Here is a 23147-nt window from a genome sequence, read left to right as displayed (position 1 = left end):
TTTAACGTGCAAACGACTGGTTCTATGTATTAAAAAAATTATGGCTTTCATGCGAATCAAACATTGTGCCGAGCGTTGGACAAGAGATGCGGCGATTTTATTTTTTCGGAATCGTTCTCTTTCTTTCTTTTGCTTTTATTTACCGCTCGCACTGACATGAAACATTTGCTGAATATTTTAAAACAAAACGCGGAATAGCTTATTCACTAAAATTGAACAATAACTCAGCAACAAAACAAACAAAGTGGAAACAGATTATAACGAATCTTTCGGAAAATATGTTACACAAAATAGAATTAAAAAAAAAATGCAAACGACATTAAGTATGATACAATTGGTTTTATTTTTGATTTTTCGTGATGGACTTTTTCTTGCCAAAGTCCGTTTTTGACTTTTGTTAAGATTAGTAGCTGTTGTTAGCTTTTTTTCCATGCCTTTTTAACTGGCGCACTCGGTTGCTATTTTTTTCTCTCTCCACAAGTTGCTTTGCCTCTGTTACTCTACTACCTTACGAAAATTCGTCAATACACTCTCCCCCAACACTATTTTAGTATTTATGCTTAGTATGGTGTTAGTGAGCTGCTTCTTTCAGCCTGTATAGCTGGGTGTATGTTTTTTCTGTTTTTTTAATTTTAAAGAGAAAAAAGATTCATTAGACAATTTTGGATTCGTGTTGTTCTGTTTTCTATAGTTGTTTTTTTTTCATTCACATTCGTTTCATTTCTCGTTCACTACATACATTGTTTTCTTTTCTTCTAATTGCTTCAAATTTTAATTACGAATGAGTTGAAGTTTTATTACAATCCGTACCGGAAATTCTTTCCAAATTGTGTAAAACATGTTTTACAAGTTTTTCTTCTGTTTTTTCTTTCTCTCCTAACACCACATTTTCTCCCCCAACCCAAAATCACTCATTTCGCGTGCCACGAATGAGACTGAAGAAAAATGTCAAACAGCATTCATCAATTTTCACTTCCAGTCCAGTTCGGTTTGCCGTTTGAAGTAGTAGACAAAACATTGAGATGTGTGTTTGTGATTTCATTTTTCTGACATAACATGTTTTCTGTGTGTTTTTATGCTTCTCGTTTTGCTCTCTTTCTAATGCGCAGTATCAAACGGTTCGTAGTTTTTTACATTCTTCTGTATTTCGTTTAAAGTTCTTTTTTGTTTTGCAAAATTTTACGATTTGAATGATTTTACATCTACATGGAACATGTTTACATCACGTACACACTTTATGGAGCCAAAATTGTAGAATGTTTTACCTTCATCTTTGCTTTTTTGTGTTTCTTGTTTTTGACCAACCACCTGCACAGATTGATGATGAACTAACATACTCTTAAAGTACAACTTTGGTTTCGTGTTTTTTTTTTATTTGCATCTCAACTCACCAGCAAAATGGAGTTTGTGTGTGTATGTTTGTGTGTTCCTTTGTATAACATTTTTGATCTTTGAATACGCCATTTCTACAGCTGTTTTGACTCTTGTTTGTTTTTGTTTAAATTTTTCGGTTGGTATTTTCCATCCACTGTAGGACATGCAACATATCGTTGATGAGCTGTTCAAAGGTGTGGAAAACCATTCGGTGTGTTTGCACTATTATCAACTGCTTTCAGGATTCTACAGTTTTCCCCCACGTCCCAGCTACATATCACTATAAAGATCATGTACACTTAAACACATGCACACACACACGCAGACACAAAACAGAATTCGGGCTGAATTCTAAATGTCCAAACACACGCCAGCTCGTCGCACTTGTAGCCAGCAGTGTGTTTGGTGCTGTGTTTGCCGTTTGTATATATTTACTTATTACTCATTAGTTGAAGGTACCGTTCCTCTCAGATGCACTCCCTCTTCGTTTGGCAAACGAGGGAACTCGCGTTGTATGAAGGGGATAAAGATGTGAGAAAGAGATCGTATATACAGAGAGATAGATGGTACGATTTTACGGAACGAGCATTCCAGTGTTGTTTTTTTATCTTATGAAATTGTGATCCTTTAATATCATTTTCGAACGCTTGCGCAAGACAAGAAATTATGCTATGAATTTGATATGATTCGCTACGAAAGTTTTGCAAGATCGCGCTACACCACACCGATCGTCCGTTCCATCCATCATACAGAATGGGGGAAACAGATTAAATTTCCAACAAAAAAAGAAAAAAAAATTGTTCTACTTAACGCATCAGCGTTAAATGGTTCTAAACGGAACAAGGTAAACCGAATCGATTAGGACTATGTTTCGTTCCGAAAGCCGTGTAACACATGTTCCCGCACACAAGGTACGATGATGGATGAATCCTTACATCCCTCACACCAATTTCAGTGTGGGTCGTGGGCTTTGACTAACAAGAAACGGAAAACGGTCAAGTGGTTGAACGAATTTGCTAGCGAACAGCAGCGATTTTACAAACAGAAACTCAACAATTTATTTTGCAACTTTGCTTTATCTGTTTCGTTGACACTTCCCACTCAATTCTTATGCCGTTTTTGCGACAATTGGATCTTTTATCTTCTGGCGAGCTATTTTTGCTCGCCACACAGTAGTTGCCTTCATTTATTCCAGTCTCTGCTTAGCATTGCTTCTGTTCTTGTTAACCCCATACCGTTTGGGAAGCTCTTATCAATTGCTTGATGGAAAGTGGAAACTTCCCTTGTCATATCCTTTTGCTAGTCACTTTTGCATTTTATTGTTTTGCAAATGGCAATTGCTTGTGGTTTTGTTTATTTTACTAATTTAACAAGTTTTGATATAATTTTTTTTCTGATACAGAAGCGAAAGATATGTGTGTAGGAATGGTTTAGGAAGACTATAAATGACTATTTTTTTTTTGCAAAACATAAAGAAGTTGTTGTTTGTTTTTTAAACTCGTTAAATAATCAGATTAATAAAAAAATGAAAAATAAAATTGTGCAGTAAATTTAAAAACAGTTTTCTATCATCATTGTAACAAAATATGAGTAAAAACCCTCTCTACATCTCTTTTAGTTTATAACTCAGTGTTGGTTCTAGCTTAAATTATCATTCCAACGCTCTCAAGTTCGAGTGAACAGATGGTTTAGATGATAGAGTCGACCATTTTCACTCGACACGACCTGGTACCAAATCCTTCTCGGACCGTTCCTCTTCGTATGAAAAATTGTGATTTTCTTCTTCACCATGGGACTGTGATACTCTCTCTCCCTCTTTCTTCTTGGCTTTAACGACCATAGAGGTCATGCCGGCCATTTCTGGCTTATAATAGACTTGTTTTACCACATAGCCGGATAGGTAGTCCTTGCTACGGGGGTAGGGTCCGGATGGGATTTGATACCCGATCCTGTCCTGTAGAACTGGCAATCTTTATCATATACACCATCGGATCAGCCTATTGATATTGTTCAACTAAATAAATTAACTTCAAAACATTGACAATTAGAAGTTTTTAATTACATTCAACTTTTTTGAGTGTAGAATAGTTAGTAGTTATTCGTTTACAAAATGATTTCCGGTAATGAGGGAAGAGAGGATTTGAAAAACTCATTAAAAAATATAGAGAGGAGTAATTCTACGAAATCGTCAATGATCACGATGGTCAGAAACATCAGTTACTTTGAACTTTTCCAGTAATTTTTGCTATCCCAAAAAATAGATGAATTTCTGGGTAGAAAATCCGAAAAAAGGGCAAACTCATGAAGTAAGGCAAAAATTGACCTACCAACCATTTTGTTTTTTCTTCGTTGAATTAAATATTCTTTAACGACTCAGTACAAGCTGCTCCGTTCGTTAAAAATGACACAAAGTTTCGCTATGAGTGTAAAAAATTTGTTACCTGCACCTTTTTGCAACAAGGAACGGAAGAAATGAAGATGGTTTACGGTTTAGCCGTGTACCTATTATACCAGAAAAAAGCAAAACCTGTCACACCACTAGGTTGACAAAACTCAACAGAAAATTGCACTATGCCAACGGAAAATCATTCTGTTCGGGAAACAGCTACATTTATGCTTGTGGGATGGTTTGGAAAATTAGTTTTCCATTTTCTTTCATTCCCACTCACCGGGAAAAGGAACAGAACAAAAAAAAAACACCCACACACCCCAAAAACACAAAAATCCTCCCAAAACCGCTTAGCCCTAACAACACACCTCGAGCGTGAAGAGCTGTTTGCGAAAGTTTTCTAATTTCGATACATCAATCAATGGGGCCTGGCTGTTTTCCTTTGCCTCAAATCGATAATCTCATCCTACAGCAGGGCCACGAAATGAAACGGTAGATTCCGAGAAGCAGCCAAACGATGCTACAGGCGATCGAAGACGAAACTTATGCTTCCGCCCGTTGCAATGAAAGGAAACACAATCGGCACACGGTAGCCGCATGACGCAAGTACGGAAACCGTGGCATTTTTGAGCACATTCTGACAGGTACAGCTACGACCAAGGGGGGAGTGGGCGAAGTTGGGACATAAGGACTTTGAGCTGCCGTGACGTTAATTTCATCTGCAGAATGACATCGTCGATCAAAGTCTTAAAATTGTACAAACAGATTCATTATGTCAACGAAAATGGCATGGGATGTGGGCAACATAAATATGTTGGTATGTGAAACTGGACAAGAAGTTATGTGAGTGTAGAGAACATATAGAGAAGATTATTAGCAAAAAATAATGTTGTATTAGAAAATTTAAAAATAATTTACACAATAAAAAGTTATGAAAAATCGGTGTGCCCTCAAATATTGTTTGGCAGGAATGGCTTACAATACAAAACCGAGAGGAAAGAGTATTAATTATTAATGAAGATTTTTCATGGCTCAATCAAAGACATGGACGAATTCGTTCGTTTCGTGTTCCGTTTGTCGCACGCTCAAAAATCGAAATAAGTCAACTTACGCTTCGTTCACGTTGACAAAAACTACTTAAATATTTTTTAAAATCAAGCCTAAATGAATTTGAAATACTTAAAATTTGAATATTTGATTTTTGTTTTTAATTTTGCATAAAACATATAATTGTCTTTCATTGATAACAAATAATTTTATTAATTTAGGTTATAATAACTATTGAATTTTCCACATAACTCATTTTCATAAATAAATATCCTTTGCCAAGCGGAAATGAACACAAATGAACACCTCTGACAAACCGTTCCAAACGTTTGCGGAAGCGAACGAATCCGTGCATACCTTTGAGTATATCTCATCGTATCCAGAATGCTCACTACGGCGTTAATGATTAAGATGCTTTCAGTTACAATTACACAAATTTCCCTTTAAGTACATTCTTTTACGCCCTGCTTACAAGATTTACCTACGTTTATACTTTATCTTTCTTAACGCGAACTCTGACTTCTTGCGGACTCTACTTCCCACTATACTACACAAAACTAGTAACAAACAGAACAAAACTCAACATGACGCTGAATCCGCACAAAAACAAACAACAAACGAACCCATCTGTTCGGGTGTATGCGATGGCTTACGGGGGGGAAAGACTTGGATGACCCATTTGCCTACGTAGAACTACCGTTTTGCGCGGGGAAAGTAACGTACATCTTAATGCCGTAAGTTATCCTCCCATACATACACACACACACATACATACACATGCATACAAACACGTACAAGAGAAAAGCTCCTTACGCGAGCGTTCTAGTATGCCGTACTCGAACAATTGTGGGTGACCATATTTACAGATTACATCAAAAGGACGAGCGTCTGTCGTGTGTCGTACAACCGGCGAAACACTCACACGTCGAGGACCGGCCCAGTTTGCTGCCAGTACACACACACTCACAACGAAGGAAGCTCAGTAAAAATGGTAAACAGCTAAACCGGGTGTAACACGGGTCGAGCTTATGCCAGTGAGTGTACCTTCGCCGACAGACAGTTGTGCAGCACGAATACAACCGGCTTGGGACAGCATTCCATGTCCAACTCCTGGGCGGGAAGCAGGGAAAAGAGAGGCAAGATTTAAAATGTTAAATAGAAGCAGCAGTTCACACACAGCCTCAACTAGCCGAAGTAATCCGAGAGCAAAACGAATCCGGACGATGACTTACCAATTCAGCACCATCCTCCGTACCGGAAAAGTCGAGGTACAGCAGCTTATTACCATCGTCGGCCGAACCTTTCAGCTTGTCGAACGGGAACGTCCAGAGTGCTTTCGATGTGGGACCGAGCCCACTATCTAGCAGCGTAAATCCACGATCCAGGTGTACGATTAATTGACAAGGACGTCCCTGTGTGCAATAGAGAAGAAGTGAAACCGTTAAGCAAAAGATTGTTTTCAAATTCTATCGGTTTGTTTTGATTCTAGACAAAAAGTTTCAAACATGACATGAATATTGATTTTATATTACAGCTATTTACAGGTAGGTAACGTGTACGATAATGGATTAGTAACTACTTCTATGAAGTTGAGTCTTCACATCGAACAACGAACACCGGACAGCGTGGTAATCCTTCGGTGGTCTCAACTTAAAACCAACGTGCAAAAGCGAATTCCAATTATTGATTCGATTAGCTGTCGTATTTTGTCACCCCCCTGGTGTGTAATCGCTTTAGTCGCCGACAGAACCCGCTCAGAATGGACCGTTCCAGTAAATTGACTGCATCCTTCGCACACGTACACGTGGTTCCGCGTGGAATCTGCATCATCCAGAAATTGCTCCAAAAGTAGTTATCGCCCCTCCCTCCATTGGACCATTCGCTGGAAAAGGGTGCTCACGATACCGGCGTAGTAAAGAGTGTGAGATTAAAACGCATTTTCCTTTTAAACTCACGGGAGGTACTATACAAAAAACCAAGCGTCCGTGGAACGCTTGGAAGCTACTTAAGGGATACGCGAACGAACAAATTTTGTGGTAGCGTTAAACTGGTGGGCGGTAAGCAAAAGGTTAGCAAGGAAGGAACGGGAAGCCAATTCGAAGCCATCCCGCACGACTCACCAATCCCTGTTTGCCAATTAATAACCGAAGCGGTACCGTGCTAAAGCGAAATTCGATTCCGGGATTTTAATCCCGCTTGGCGGAAATTGCAACACTCCAAGCGCCACTCCAACGCTGCTTTGCAGCTCCCTAGATGTTCGGGTGGGGCGAAAAAAAAGATAGGTTGCGCTTCAGCAAAGGGGTGTTAAAGAGCGGAAAAGGGAGCGTCAAACCGAGCAGAACGGAAATGGCCGATTAGCTAGTAGCCAGGAGTAGATTGCACTGTGGCAGGTTGAAAAAGAGAGAGAGAGAGAGAGAGATAGAGAGAAGGGGGAAAAACAACATAGAATGTCGATGCCTTTCCACTATCCCAAATGGTGGCTGCCATTCGGTATTCCGGTGCGGCCGTGTGGTTAGCCCGTGGTACCGAAAAACATTGGCAGGATCTAAATGTGGCTCGTGTCAATAAAGCAGCGCGAGAGCAAGCAACACGGTCAGTTGTGCCAACAAATGCCGCGTAACCACCGCAGCAGGTTCGATTGTACGCATCGTGCAGGTTTCTCTTTCACACTTAAACTCACAAAACCCACCCGACCCACCTCGTCCCCATTGCCGCATTCGCTATTGTGGAGCATCATTTTGGGGATTAAGGTGTAGTTACTGTTGTGTAGTTATCGACACAAGGCCCAGCTTTGCGTGAAGGCGAGCCTTTTTTAATTAAACCGTCGGTAGATAAAGCTTGGAAGCGTGCCACGCGCTTTGCTTACCGTGAGTGGTGGATCGAGTGTGGCGAATTAAAGCAAAATCGATCACGCTTTATGTAACGATTAGCTACATCGGGGGGGCGGGAGTATTGAATATTCGTTTACCGATTTAGTAGCAATCGTGGTTGAAATGAGAACAAATGGAAGCGGCCGAATCGAAATGATACAAATCGGATCAATTTTTGTTTTTTTTTGCAATGGACTGAAGTAAAGTTAGATGTGTTTAAAGCGCTCAAGATTACTAACTTTATTCGAGAGCTAGTTAAATAAGAGAGAGGCATTTTATAAATTTGTAGGTTTAAATCCTGGCTGATTAGTAGTAACTCTTAATAATTCAAATCACAGATAGCATGTGAATAGGTAATTATACGGAAAATAAATGTAACAGTGCTGAATTAGACTTGTTCTGTCTTCTGACAAGTTATTGTTCAAGTTTCGTTCAAGAAGTCGTTCCTCATCTGATATTACTCAGTTTTTCAAATGGGGTGAAATTCAATAATCACTGTGAGAATATTGTTAGCCACTCAAAGGAAATTATAGGACTTGTTGTTGAAATTTTTCAGAGAGTTGGACGACAACATCTGCCACTAGCTGTAATGATTCCTTAGAAAAAACGGCGTAGGAATTCCTAGGATCTGTTCTAGGCTACCATAGACGCGCCACGAATCCCGAAAAAAAATCCTTTACCCATGAATAACACTTCAAATAAGATCATTGATAGATGTTAATAGAACAAAAACACGTTATGGTGAATATGAACTAATGAGAGTTGTGTGTAAAAAAATCAATGCCACCTTCCATCGATTCTACGAATTTCGAATTTAGAACTTTTTTCTTGTTTTTTGTTTTTGATTTTCAATTAAGAATTATATTAGATCACCACAAGCCTTTTGAGTTATTTAAAAAATACAGAAATAGTTTAAAATTACAATTGGCGCCTAAAAGTATTCTATATTTATAAAAAATGTATTTTTATTCTTACAGCCATTTTTAAACCATTAGAATTAAATTGAAGGGTATAAACATAAGTTAGTAAAAAGATGATGAAAAACATTCAAAGATAAATTCACATTCAAATTCAACTCTGCAACGATTGGGAATGATTATGTTTTACCCCACTAATGAACGCCTAAAAGTATGCTATTTTTTGTGATATTTGTATTTTTAAGCATTCATTTACATTTAAATTTTAAAGCATTTATTCCAATTTTGTTAACTCACCTGAAATAGGCAACGGAAGGAAAATTCTCGCTGACAGATGATGGCATTATGGCAGCCTTGCACCAAAACGCGGGCCCACGCCGCCATATCCCGGTTCGTCTCGGACCGTAACCAATGGCTAACGACACCCCGTGTCGTACCGCACCGGATGCAGAATACGCTCGAATGTGTGCTCTAAAGGAGAAGGAAAAAATACGGACAAAAACAAATGAAACGATATAAATGAGCAAACAGAAAAGGAACAAACAATACAGCACGGGGACAAATGAGGAAAGGAACAAAAAAAAAAAAAAATAGCAGCAAACACGAGTTAGAGTAAAAGCAGGAATGCTTTTCACCACGGGATAAAGTGTACCATGTGTGTTTGTATGCGCGGATGTACTTACCGAGTTGGAACCGACGGTTGATGTGTTGCCGGCACCGGCTAACCGAGTGGCCACCAGGGGACAGCTTTCGAACGGTCTGCTCCATGCTTCCACCGACCAGGGTGCGCTTTCGTACAGGCTGCCAAGAGAATGAGAGCGAAAACAAGCAAAATGGTACAGTGAAACGAACAATGAGCAAAACAAACGAAACATCAGCAATTGGAGCAAAGGTTTTAAAACGCGCGTGTGTAAAATGGCGAATAATAAAAACGGAACACACACACAAACACACACTCAGCGAGGGGAGGAAAAAAATGAACAAACAAAACAAGACATAGAAATTGTAACAACACAAAACCGTCCTGCAAGTTTGTATGCGTTCGCAAGAGTGTTCAACGTGAAATTAAAAACAAACGAAAAAAAAAAAATAAACCAGCAATGGGTAAAAGGAACCGGACGGGATGAGACGGATACGCCAGCGCAAAATGTGCGAGACAAAGTCCAGAGAACAATGGAAACAAAACACCACCCTCCGGTCCCTCCCCGAACTGGACACAATGTCTAACCAAACAAAAGGACAGCATTTTGATAAGCAAGAAGCGACAGAAGTGGAAAGATCGTTTGAGCCAAAAAAAAATGGGAAACCCGAAACAGAAAATGAGGAAGCAAATTTCCCACTAGCCTTCGCTTTAGCTTCGTAATGAGCTTAGTACTCGCAATATTTCAATTTGCCCTCGAGAAAATGCAAGCAAGTGGCTTCGTAAGGGGGAGGGATTATTTCAAGGGAAGAAATTATTTCAAGATTAGATTCCACCCTCAAACCGATTTCGTACCATATACTGAGAAAAATTCGAAGAAAACGTAGTATTAAAAACCCCAAAAAAGGGCAAAGGAAGACGATGAAGGCAATGCACGGTGGAACAACGTAGAACAAACAAGCGGACATTTTATTTTTTGGGAAAATATCTTAGAACCTGTTATGGGAAACTTCTTCTAGGTGGTGCAGTTATGCGATGTTAAACATATCTTAGTAATAGAATATTTTTATTTATTGAATACGGTTTGTTTAATAAAAATTTAAAAACAATACTACTAAAAAAAATCGTACTGTAAAAAAAATGAGAGCTCGATTCACATAGTTGAAAAAAGTGATTTTTTATCACTCATTTTCTTTAAACATATTATTGTTCAAAATAAATTTTCTTTCGTGAAAAAGATTGTAAGAAAAGATTATTAAAAAAATTGCTTGAATAGCTCGATGACGTCTAGTGTAGAGTCGTGAGCAAAAGAGCTACCCTTGTCACTTCCTTCACCCAAACTGAGCGCACTTAAAATCAGGTAGCTCTCCACTGAGTGAATTGCGCTCCAAAAATCATGTTGAGCTCTGTGCAAATAACGAAGAAAGAGCTGCTTCGCTCCGCTCTTTTTAAAAGAGCTACTTGACCCATCACACTTCACGACATAAGGTAAGATTTTGATACGATATGTAGACAATATTTGTCGTATGACTTAGATCAAATAAATAAAAATAAATAAATAAATTATTTCTATTCTCTAATTAACTTTCATCTACTTTATGACCACTATATGTTCCAATGTGCGGTATGAGCAAAAACACGAACAACCTTAAATGCAGCAACAACCAGTTTGATGTTAGAATTCGCTTTTCAAAAAGGTACGGAATTTTCCTCAGCGTGCTGCTTCCGGCTGCAGGTTGTGTCCTTGGGTGGTTATGGGGTTCGTTATGTTTGATGCAGCTGGTTTTTCGCCTTTCCATACTTGATAAAAAAACTGAGATAAAAATGTACCAAATGAAGCAGCAAACAGAAAACAAACAAAAAAGAAACAGGATGCCCTTTTTTGTTGCTGACTTGCAAGGTAAACAGAACAGGGGGTGAACATGAAAGTCAGCGCAATGGTCATCATCACCGTCGTGTGCCGTAGAAGAGTGCATGAAACGGTCAAACATTTGCCCAGCAAATGTCCCAACTTTATTTTCGACCCTCAAGGGAGGAAAGGTTTTTTTCTTCAAACCGTAAAGTGCTTTACTTCGAATTGCATTCTCGTTACACTTTCCCTGCCAAGTGTGTAAGTAGCACATTGCCATGTAGAACGAAACATTAGTGACGGTAAACGGCTTCAAAAGTGGAGTGAGAAAGTAAAACAGCTACCTCGAAAATGTACAAATGTCCACACGATGTAGCGGCAGTGCAATTTAACTGTTCAACAGCAAGACATCAAGAAGCACCACAGGAGAACGGAAAACAAAAAAAAAAGGTTGACACAAAATAAAAGAAGTCATCCGAAACTTAAACAAAACAAAATACTTGTGTTGACAGTAATTAAGGAAGCATTCGGCAAGGGCCACTGCTGTTGCTTTATCTTTGTTTTTTTTTTCGTTCTTTTTTCACTAGAAGATGCTTGAAAAATGTTCCTTCTCTACATTTCTTATCTTAGGACATAGCACCAACAACCCAACCCATTCCTGAGATGAATGGTCCTTGAATGGAGCTCTTTTTTTTTTCGTTTCGCTTTTCTTCAACGATAATTAAGCTCTTACAGACGGCTTCGCTTCGGCACACAAAATGGTGCAATTCGTCTTGCAGTGTTTGCTGCCGTTCCAAAATGCAATGAATGCAATCTGAAGGGCGGTGAACAACTAGACAAAATGATAAATTTTTTTTGGTTTTATAGGTATAACTATAAATCGTCAGGCTGCGATTTATGATTGAAGATGGTGCGATGGATGCGAATTTGCATTTAACGATTGTTGACCACGAACGATGTGCGAGGCGTTTACTAACCACTGTTCAGTTGCTTTAACTACATTTAATTTATTTTATTATTCCGACTCTGGTCTTTATCATAAATAGTCTTTGTTTTTGTTAAAAATACATAAAGAAATGGCATATTTTTAGCAAACACAATGAAACACCGTTTTGCTTTTAAATCGATCGAAAATTGGGATAGAAACTTGTATCAATAATTCGATCGGATTCTTAATCATTCATTAGAATCAATGATGAACCCAGCTGGAACCGGAGTTTTGGATTATTTCACCTTCAATTAACCTGCTACATTCACATTATAAGGCTTTTACCGAACGGGATTGATTTTTCCTTCGTTCCTTAGTCTTAAGTGTTTTCCATCCAAATGGGTGGAACTTTTCGTAAGATGTCGATGGTGGCGGTAGCATATTTACATATTTGATTATTCATTCGTACACACCTGCTTCTTTCCGCGAGGCCCCCCGGGAAACCTTCATTATCGCGATCCGTGCCCCAAAAAGGTGTTCGTGAGTGTGGGATTTATTTGTCCCAGCAACCGACCGGCATCATCCCTTAAAGGATCGAAGACGGCTGGAAATCCTATTCCTCCAACATTATCCATTTCCCGGGTTTTGCAGAAAACCCGAAAGAGTTCGGTTCGGGGGGTGGGGGGGTTTTTGGGGATAAATCCGCAATGGAAACCTTTCGGATGGCAATTTATCGCACCGTTTCGCAAAACTGTCAAAATTTGTCAATGCTGTTTGGTGAAGGTACGCGGTACACCGTGATTCCACAGACACGCAAATGTGTCTTGATTGGAGGTGGTTTTCGTGTGCTAAGAAATTTACCGATATCGAGTGGATGGAGTTTACAATTTGTCCCATTTCTGGTGGAGAAACAGAAGGAGAAAGTAAAGGTGTTGACTCATGTACACAGCCGTTTAAAGTCGTAACCATACTTACTAAATGAAGGTATAGTTTTGTTCCTAATTACTGCTTGCACAAACGGTACAGGAAGGTTCGTATTAATCAGAAAGGAAAGTAGCACAAGAATTCAGAAATGTTTAGCTTTAGCCCAAATTTTCTTTGTTTTCCTATCCATGCAAATATTTCACTAAACATTCCTACGCTGCATACCCCATGTCGGTCATGTCCCGGATAATCATTGTACATTAATTATCAAATATTAGATTGTACTTTACCAATACCAATACACCGCACGATTCCAAAACCATTTGGCATCTACCGAAATACGAAGGATCGTGACATTCTTGGTTGTTCTAGCATCAAACGAGTTCCATTACGTTTGTCAATTAGAAATCCATTCAACTCGAAGCATAACCCCCAATGAACGATGCAACTCGGAATGTTTCGGCTCATTCCATTCTTCCCCTATCCTCTTTCCAATCGCCAAGATGCTCATGCGCCCCTCCGAACCATCAAGCAGGTAAGGCAGTCACTCGGAAGAAAAGCAGGAAAATCAAATTAATCATTCCTTCGGTTCGGTTCGAGTTCAAGGCAAGCATTCAATTTCAGCCTCGTCTTCGCGTACGATGAAGCCTCCATTATCTTTTACGACTACAGCTCGGGTCCCGTTTTCCACCTCGACCGGGTGGCGTCGTGGTGTCCCAACTATACGTCCACGAATTGATATTAGTTTAGACATGGTTGATCCCGAGGTTCCTTAATCAAGCTGACAGACTAACCTTCCGTTTCCGTGATGACCGAGATCGAGATTTTGTGGATGTGTGTACGTCTATGTGGAATGAAGATACGAGCTGCGAATGTACAAACTGCAAGGCATCTGCATCACATGCCAGTGGTCACTGTGGACAATTACGAATTCATCCTTCACAAACCACACACCATTCGGTTTGGTTTATCGAGATGGTAGCAAATAAATGAGCGTCTAATTTAGAAGGATGGTCCGAACTGAAAGGTTTGAAGTACGAATGGATAGCGCTAAGAACCGTTAACAATGGTACAAAGAAAACAGTGGTCAAGAACAAGAAGTATAGTGGAAATTTAAACACTGAAAATACATTTACCGTAAAATGTGACAATTTGTTCTACACATTGCATACATTTAGGCGGTATTAGAAAGACGTCCTAGAAAAAAATGTATTTGCGTCATACAATACCTTATGAAAGAAATGAAGTATTATTTGAAAACTCCATTTTGTTGAAATATTTTTGTAAACACATTTTGTGTGTCTATGATACGGTAAGGATCGCAGAACATAATACAACCACCATCAAAACCCCTCACTGCGAACTGGGAATGAGTAATTGGATTTACTTAGGCACAAATCCATTCTCGACTTTAGCATTCGAAAGATAGCAATTTCGCTGTTGCTCAACAACTGGTTTGGGTTTCGTACCGGGTTTACTCATATCGCTAGGATAGGATGTAAATTTTCATCCCCTTTTCCCTCTGCTCTGGAAGTGTGGGAAAAGGAGGCAACCAATGTGTTTTCGCGTAGCACTACTTCCAAACAAACCGCTCAGCGGGAAATCATTGCATCAAAGTTTAGAGCAGAAGATGTAAGCGGAAGGAACCGAATCGTGGAAAATGGTATTTGTAAAATTACAAATGTTACAAACAAACTTCCCCCCCGCCCCAGTAAGCCAATCCGGTTGATTTTGCCGTGATGTTCGTGCCTCGTGCCAACATTTATTAACCGCAGCATTTTATGCGTAATTTATCGCACACAGAGTTGTTTCCCGGTTTTTCGCCGGCAAATATTCAACCGAGTGGTTGGGCTTGCGAAGAAATGAAAAGCGTGATAAGCGCTAGATAAAAGTTGGTACGTGAGCGGCACAGAAAACCGTGAGTTTGTCTTTGCGCGTCGGGCGTATATCAATGCGGTTTGGGGGGAAAATACCGTGGCCGAACTGGTTTGGGTGAAAACACACCTCCTAGCCGACGGCTAGTTGGGCGTGAGCCGCGGCTCGATGGGCACCGTAAGCTGAAGCGGAACTTCAACTTGTTCGGCTTTCGCTAGTTGTGGTGTGCAGGGAACCTAAACGAGCCAAGACATGTGTTGTTTTGTGTGTACGGAAGTTTCTGTGCCCGATTTCATGTTTGTACGCGGGCGTTTCGGTGTTCGTGACTTTTCGGTTGTGCTTCAGACACATTCAGACGCTCGTCCCGCGTACCATCGAATCGTACAAAGTTTGCCCTCACTGTTGAGCGAGGGAAAAGACAAAGTTCTGCGTCCGAAGAATCATCGACTTTTGGAGCGACTTTTGGTGGTGCCGTACGACTGACGAACGGATTTCATGCGAAGAAACGTTTTGCTGATCGTTTGGTTTCGTCCAAACCTGCTAAGATGGAAGCCAGGAAACCAGCTTCTTAATGGAGCTACCACACCAAACAAACGTTATGGGATGAAGTTCGGGCTAAAAGCGTGCGTCGTTCCGTCCGTCACCGTTGGTGGAGGTCACGGATCGGTTCAATGTCTAAAACCGCTCCGACCGACGTGTATTCGGTCAAAGTTTTACTCGTTCGTACGTATGGGGACGTGATTTTGGACCAACATTTCTTAAAGGAAAGGGTTGGAAAGTTGGGCAAAGTCTTTCCACTACTTATCATAACATTAACTGACAGTGATGGTAAATGTTGGTTAGTGCAGTGAGGTTTCGTATGCAAGCAGCGGTAGAAGTACAGAAACTGCAAATAATTCAACAATTAGTATTGGGTAACTCTTAGATTTTTTAATCTTAATGATCTTGATTCACTATAATGAAGATTCAAAAAGTTGCTGAAGATTTCTATATTTTAGAATATATCTCCTAGATAATATTCCTGAATTTTTTAAGATCTTCGGAGGTCTAAAAATGTCTAGACATACAAGAATTCTATCATGAAAACTCCGAAGTTCCTAAAGATTAATGGCTTTTGAATAAGTTTAAATATCTAAATCTTTAAAGGTCTTTGGAACTCTAGAACTCTAGATTCAACAATTTAACATAATTGGTGAATACTTATCATGAAAATTCCGAATTTCTTAACATTCAAGAGTAGTAGCCTTCTTCTTTCTTTCTTGGCCTGCTCATGGTTGAGCACGTCGCAACGACATAGCCAGGTAAAGAATTGTACACAATTGGTGAATCCCTATCACTGAAAATTCCAAAGGACCTAAAGATTTTTGTATCAAAAACAAAACGAAAATCCAAACATTCGTGAATCTTGAAATATCGTTGGAGTTCATTGAAGTTCTAAAAATTCAAGAACTCTGCACAATTGATTAGTTTTTGAAGGTTAAGAAATAAAGAACCTTGAATGTTTAAAGATCAATGAATCTCCAAAAACTCATCCAAATATTCAAGAATTTTGAATTCCACAAAAGCTTGAAATTTTATTCATTGGTAAAGGAACGAATGCTCACACATCCCATCAAACAAATCTAACTCACTTCTGGAGACAAAACTGTTCACATAAATGCTGACAAATCTGGCACCCGCTTACGACTGGTGCCATTCCATTCTTAAAGATTAAATATGTCACATAAGGAAAGTGTAACAAGAAAGCAGAAACAGCTAAAAACAATCATCTGGACATTATCTCCATGGGTGGTAGCAGGATGTGAAAGTTTTTTTTTGCTGAATGTCTTTGCCATATGGAAGATATATTTCCGCCTTTCGGTGGTATCGTACTGGGAAATGGATAGAAAACAAGGCCAAAAGAAGACACCCGTTCGAGTTTCGCCTTACTGGTTTACGTTTTGGGGTATGTTTTATTTGTTCCCCTACGGTTTCGTGGTAATAAGACCATTATGAAGGAAAGAATTGTAGAAAATCCAAGAATCCCGTAGCAAGTGGTAAACTTTCGTTTCCCCTTTGAAAAGACATTGAGAGCTTCTATTTTTGTTGTTGTTCCTTATTCCAGTTTCAATTTACTTTCTATTCTACGACGAATGGGACGTGGTTTGTTGCAACAGAGTGGAAAAGTGTGTTAAAGAAAACCGGACGGGGGAGGCCAACATAGACAAACATAAAATCCCGAAGACAAACCGTTCTGGCAGTAGTGGGTAACCATCCTCCTTTTAGTAGGTGATGGCTTGATGGTCTTTACTTACCGCAGCTCTCGATCGGTTACTGCAACGAAAATCGATTGCCATTTGTCCAGTTCGTCGGAGCTCTCCGAGCTAGAGCGTCCATTCTGTGGAGGTAAAGCGAGTGCCGCAGGAAGAGAGAGAGAGAAAGAGAAAAATACATCGTATAAAAATGGTAGAAAAACGAACATCTAAGCAGAAGAAACACAACGAATGGAATGAAAACTTCGCTCGAAACGATGGTCGAATAAAGGCCAGAGATAAAAGTTGATGAGTTTCCACACCCGCAACTCCGGCCTCCGAACGTCTCCTGACATCGTATCCCCTCTGGCATCCATCCTCAGGGTTTTATAGCATCTTCTTGCAACAAAAACCCTTGGTTTGTTGATTGGTGTACACAATTGTGGTTGATGGTACTGTGTGTTCATTTTTGTTTTTTTTTTGGTGTTATGTTTTGGCAAGCATTTTCTTTTATACTACGCTTTATGTGTGATGGGGGCTGGTGTGTAAAGGGTGAGTTAGATTTTCCGTTGAATAAACTTGAACTCCGTCCCGTAATCGAAGTCGAAGTGCAAATGGTGCACATTCCGAGCTGATTGCAGCGAACATCACAGTCAATGGAGCCGATAATGAACGACAGTTTCGATTTGGAATGCAGCACTGCTAAGCTAAGGTAAGGATTTGAAGGATTGAAACAGTCAATCCCACTCCCACAAATTGGACCTTCCTTTTTTGTGGTTTTATCGACTTGCTTTAACCGTTTTTTTTTTTTTTTGTAAATTTGATGACATACAGTGATAAATGAACTGCTTCTTCAAATAATGAAAAAATGGTCAAATATTGCTTGCACAATTAGGCATTGTTCCAGCCATAGCAAAAGTATCAACCATTTAATTAGGGAACGTTCGCCTGGGCCGGCCCAATGGATAGAACAAACACAACAAACTAAAATAGACAAATGAAATAAAAACACCAAACGAAAGTTGCACTTTTCACACCGTGCAACGGGTGTCCAATTAAAACAGAGCAGCATAATTAAACTTTCCAGCCAGCTGTCATGCCAACCGCTGTCCATGCCCCCAAACATGTTCTTCGTTGCACCAGACGAGGGTATTTGGGTGTTTTTTGTCCGTTCGGCTTTGTTTTTCGCTTTTGCTTTATATACGAGTTCCGGTTCCGGTAAGGTGCAGGAAACGTTCCCACCCCGTGAAGCAACACTTCACGTCGACCAGCATGGAATAAGCCTTCTCGATGAGTGTGCGAAACAAACAATCCGCCCGGAACCGTGCGAGGCAGGCAAAACATCTTCGACAGCTCGAACCAATCACCGAATTGCAATAGCCGGAGCTGCAGAGAAGCAGCACCAGATTGCCTACCCACCAGGCGCATAGTGCGGTGTTCGGTCGAGGTACTTACCGGTTCGCCACCGCTCCGCCGACTCAACCAACCGATGTGCTTCAGCTCGCCGATGATCGATACTAGTGCCCGGTTTGCATCCAGCAGTGCCTTCTGAGTGCTCTTGCCGATGGCGGAGTGCAGCGCGTTAAACCATGTGGTCGCTTCCTGGGGATCCATCGCTCGCAAGATGCACGAATGGATGCCATCCGGTGAGTGGAGCTCTATGCACCGGTTCTCTGTAACAGGAAGAAGAAAAAAAAAATGGAGAAACAGAATAAGCGTAAGTGTGCAGAAATAATAAAAGCAAAATGGGGCCAATCAGCGCCACTCCCGTTTTTTCCCCGTCAGACCGGGAAGAAACTGGAGTTTGAAACAACACCGTGTGGTGAAGTGATGTGAAGAGAATTAATTTTGTTAGAAGATTATAGACGCAAGGAACACTTCAGCGGACATTTCTTTCTTCGTGGTAAAAATTGCATAAGTCAAGAGGTTATATGACAATGGAAGAATCTCGTTCGAAAGCCTTTTCGAAGGCCAACTAGAGCGAAAGAAAAAAAAATTATGAGTGATTTAATTATTGCTCAAAGAACCAACTGGCCTAGAAATGAGATAATCGAAACGAGATTTTTCAGAGCTTGAAATAGCACGGAAACTGTTATTACATAGTGAATGTGTTTTGCAAAAAGCGCTGTCGGAGACTTGAAAAAAAAAATGAATTAATTAATTGCTGTTTCCCAAGTGCCAAGTGCTTACAGAGCGAAGGAAATTTGTGTTACAGTTGATAACGCGCAAGCAAAGGCTCGCATTTACCGTGTTCGGTAGGGAAAAATAATTCGCTCTCATCGGACCGACGGATATTTTCCACTTCAACACCCCACCACCACGCCCACCCACCCTTCATCCTACTCTTGGGAGAAGGTGTCAGTTTGACTTCATTATGGTGCAAGATCAAATTAAATTGTCATGAAAGTAAAATGAAACGCGCACTAATTAGAGGAAGGATAATGAAATTACCATCTCCTGGGCCGCGCCTGATCTCATGGTAAATTTCTCCGGAACGGAATTTCAAACCCGTTTCCTTTCCCATTCACACACACACACACAAACACCGTCCCCACACACACACACACACATGCACACGTTTACACGTAAGGCAAACAAGGTAATCACAATTCAAGGTGACCGTCCGGTTAAATGAACCATTTCGATCTTTCAAGCTTACTGTTGCCCCGAAGCGTCGAGGTGAATGCACATTATATTAGCATGCAGCATTAGGATGGGAACGCCTCAGTGGAATGTAATTAACCTTATTCGAGGGAAGAAAACAAAGCAACAGAAGAACAAAAACGATTCACGCCGGTATAGCTTCAGGTCCCCGGTGGTGCTAATGTCAGGAGCGAAATTGCATTCACATGTGTGAAACTGTGGCACGATGACATGTTGTGATGCTGACATAAATGCAAATAGTGGTGTAAGTGTAAGGATAATAATTTTAAGATGAAACAATAAAATACCCTTTAATGTTGGAGATTACAAAAGTATGTTGTAAATAAGAACAGGGTATAATTTATGTTTGTACATTTAAGCTTAATATACTACCAATCATTAATTTGTTTCAAAAAATCTAAATTTATATTAAGCGTTTCCTCGCAGCTCCAATTGTCTGGTATCTGGTAAAAGAATGTTCATAACACTCAACCATCCAAAACCGAAATTGCAGGACAAATATCAAATTCATCTGAATGCGTTAACGTGCATATTTTTTTGTTGTTGCGTGTTGCACATCGGTACCGATTTTCAGAATTGCTCAAACACTTGTAAACCGACTGATTTGAATTTTTCACAGCGCTTCGAAGAAGGCTCAATTATATAGATAATTAAGAATTTTTTTTATAGCGTTTTTACTTTACTCGTTTTTACCTACTCTTGAATGTGCATATTTTCATGAAATATTTCACATCATTCATCCATCGGAATTTATCAATCATGGTGATGTATAGAGATTTTTTTTATATAAATGTCGTTTGATCAGAGTCCTATATGATTGGCTTTCAGTTTGCTACTGTGTTTTCATCTGCTGTAATAGTTTTATTTAGCACATCATTCGTTCCTGACATTTTTTATCACATCCGGTAGCTAGTGCTGTCAAGTAATTAGTTAATTTTATAATTAAAATCAACTCTTGAAACTATATAATTTTCAACCTTGGGATTCATGAGTTTGAAGGGTTATCCGTTGCTAGCTTGGCTTACGAACTTGTAAGCCAAGAAATCAAAATATAAGTGGATAGACATTTTATTTAGCTATTTTTAATATTTTGTCTAATGTCTAAACAGTCCAATATATGTGTAGGCTATTTAATTTTTTGTAGCTTATGTTGCAGAACTAACATCTCCCTGTTGAAGCTATCGCATGGCCCTGTGGAACTGAGCCCGGCTTCTACACAGATGGTCATGGGATCAACTCCCACTAAAATAGCAGTCACACGTCAAATATGTACAGTAAGTTCCGTGGGTGCGTCAGTGTGTTAGTACGTTTGTGCATTAGTGGTCTTTGCGTTTTACAAGTGTGTCTGTCATCAGCAAGCCCGTCTTCTTCTTTTGTGATACTTGAAGAGGTCACGGTCTGCCATTAATGCTTCTCTTTATTATATTTACCCGTAACTCTGCGTGCGGGGGATGCGTAAGTATGTCAAAAATTTACATTAGTGTGTTAACTAGTTAATCAACAAGTGCGGTCAGTGCGTCGACAAGTACCACAACAAACGCGAAAACCAGTCTGTCAACAAGTGCGTGATAGCATCTACCTACAAGCGTTAAAAGCAGTTTGGGGAGACTATTAAAATTCACACGATAGTATCCATATCGCATCCAGTTTCTGTTACAATTTCATGGTTTGTTAAGTGTTTACTAAACGTTATTAAAACTCTTTTTAAAATAGTTTATGATGGAGGAGGGAGTTCAGCCAAACTATTACGTATTTAATAGACTTTTATCGTTCCAACGTTACGTTTTGTTACGAGAGTTGAATGAGGAGTCAACAAATCCCAATTATTGCCCAACTGTAACAGTTGAATGATTCCTTACAACAAACATCAAACCAGACAATAATTTCTGCTAAACCTACCCTCAATCTTAATCTCAAATCCTTCTAAATGCCAATTGTCATGCTTGTTTCACTGTTCCACTAACCTCGTTCAATAGAGCTTTGTGTGCCTGTTCCCAAAAATTATCAAAACCCCACAGGGCAAACACTCATTCCCATTTTCCTCTCCCAGTCTCAAAACGCAACATCAATGTAAAGAGTTGCTCTCTCTCCCTTTTTGAACAATAAATCGTCCCGTTGCGCAGCAAGCGGGAGTGCCTAGACGACCGTTTAAGATAAGAAAATTTGTTGCCCTTCGCACACGCAAAATCCTTTCGTACGGCGAGGAAACATTTCCCTCCGTCCCATTCCATTTCCCGCCGCCACCCTTCCCCCCAAAGAAACCGTCAACCGTGTTGCTTTTGGAAGGGAAATTCGATTTGCAATAAATTTAACCACGATTTTAGGCGTCACGAACGGTCACGAACAGAAACACATTCTGTTGCCACTTTTCACCATTTGTTGGTGTTTCGTGTGATATCGGCACGAATAAAAGAGGCCCCCTCCAGATAAAATCTTAACATTGTTGTTATTTATGCGCCCGTTTCGGGACACCTCTTTGATTGGCAGCTGGGAGAAGGAGAGCTATGGTGGGGTTTGGTGTGTGTGTTTTTCATGAAAAGGGATGTTTTTTTAACATTTGGTTTTGTTGTTGTTTTTTATACCTTTTTGTATTTGTTTGTTTTTTTTTATTTTGAAAATAAAAGTGTATATGCTTTCCAGGTTTCGATGAAAAGCTTGCGAGCTTTTCGTATTCCCCCTTGAGACAACATCTTGCAAAACGCGTCTTATCGCTCGGCGGTGTTGACGCAAATGGTTCATAATGTTGAATGTTTTACCGTGCCATGGGGCAGGGCGTAATATTTGACGTGCAATTCGTGCTTAAAGTATGGGGTTTTATAGCGAAACTTTCATCCTGCGCATATGTGGAAACGATGGAAAGCATAAATTTACACAGGACAGCACCAATAATCGAGATATCATATCCGTGTCTGTGTGTGTGTGGAGCATCGTTACTTTCCACAACTCGAGAGTATAGAGTTGTGGATGATTGTTTAGAGATTTTCCAATTTCTTTTTCGTTTCTTTTTGGGCTCTCCAACTCTTTCTCGGCCAAGCAGCTGTAATCGATGACCAAAACGATGGTTTACGGTCATCGTTTGAAATACCGCACCCCGTATGTTGTCTCGGGGAACGTTGGTTTTGCAGTTTACGGTCAAACTTTCCGATATGATCTCCGTGCTTAACTCGCTGAGCCGCAGGGTGGTTGTATTTTCTTTGAAATGCAATGCAGAACTATTGTTCGGTTTTATTTCGACCACTTCTCAAAACTTTTCCACTTCTGTCTCTGTGTATTCCCCGCAGACTGGAACTTATATGGCCTCATATACATGGAGAGAACATTCGTAACACAGATAAACCATTGCTCTTTTTAACGTATGTTTTGTTTCCAGCATTGTGAGTGGGGATGATTTTTCAACTATTCTCCCAAGTCCAGAAAGTGAAACATAATGTTGAGGAGT

At 39.9% G+C, this 23147-nt stretch overlaps 1 protein-coding gene across 5 annotated transcripts in view; it reads right to left on the bottom strand.

Annotated features, from left to right (window-relative positions):
- Positions 1–319: 319 nt before the first annotated feature.
- The window catches only part of LOC125769360 (beta-1-syntrophin), a 125106-nt gene continuing 102278 nt past the window's right edge, over positions 320–23147 (bottom strand). For all 5 annotated transcript variants that reach the window (XM_049438050.1, XM_049438054.1, XM_049438052.1 and 2 more), the window contains 6 exons: positions 18500–18717; positions 17108–17190; positions 9281–9398; positions 8895–9068; positions 6043–6222; positions 320–5920 (listed from right to left, as the gene is read on the bottom strand). In XM_049438050.1, coding sequence (XP_049294007.1) covers positions 5837–5920; positions 6043–6222; positions 8895–9068; positions 9281–9398; positions 17108–17190; positions 18500–18717 — 857 coding nt within the window. In that variant the 3' untranslated portion in view covers positions 320–5836. The remainder of the gene's footprint in view (positions 5921–6042; positions 6223–8894; positions 9069–9280; positions 9399–17107; positions 17191–18499; positions 18718–23147) is intronic.

Source organism: Anopheles funestus, chromosome 3RL, assembly GCF_943734845.2.
Source record: "Anopheles funestus chromosome 3RL, idAnoFuneDA-416_04, whole genome shotgun sequence".
Lineage (NCBI taxonomy): Eukaryota > Metazoa > Arthropoda > Insecta > Diptera > Culicidae > Anopheles > Anopheles funestus.
The sequence above is the reverse complement of the archived record's forward strand: the minus strand, read 5'-3'. Positions and strand labels throughout refer to the sequence as shown.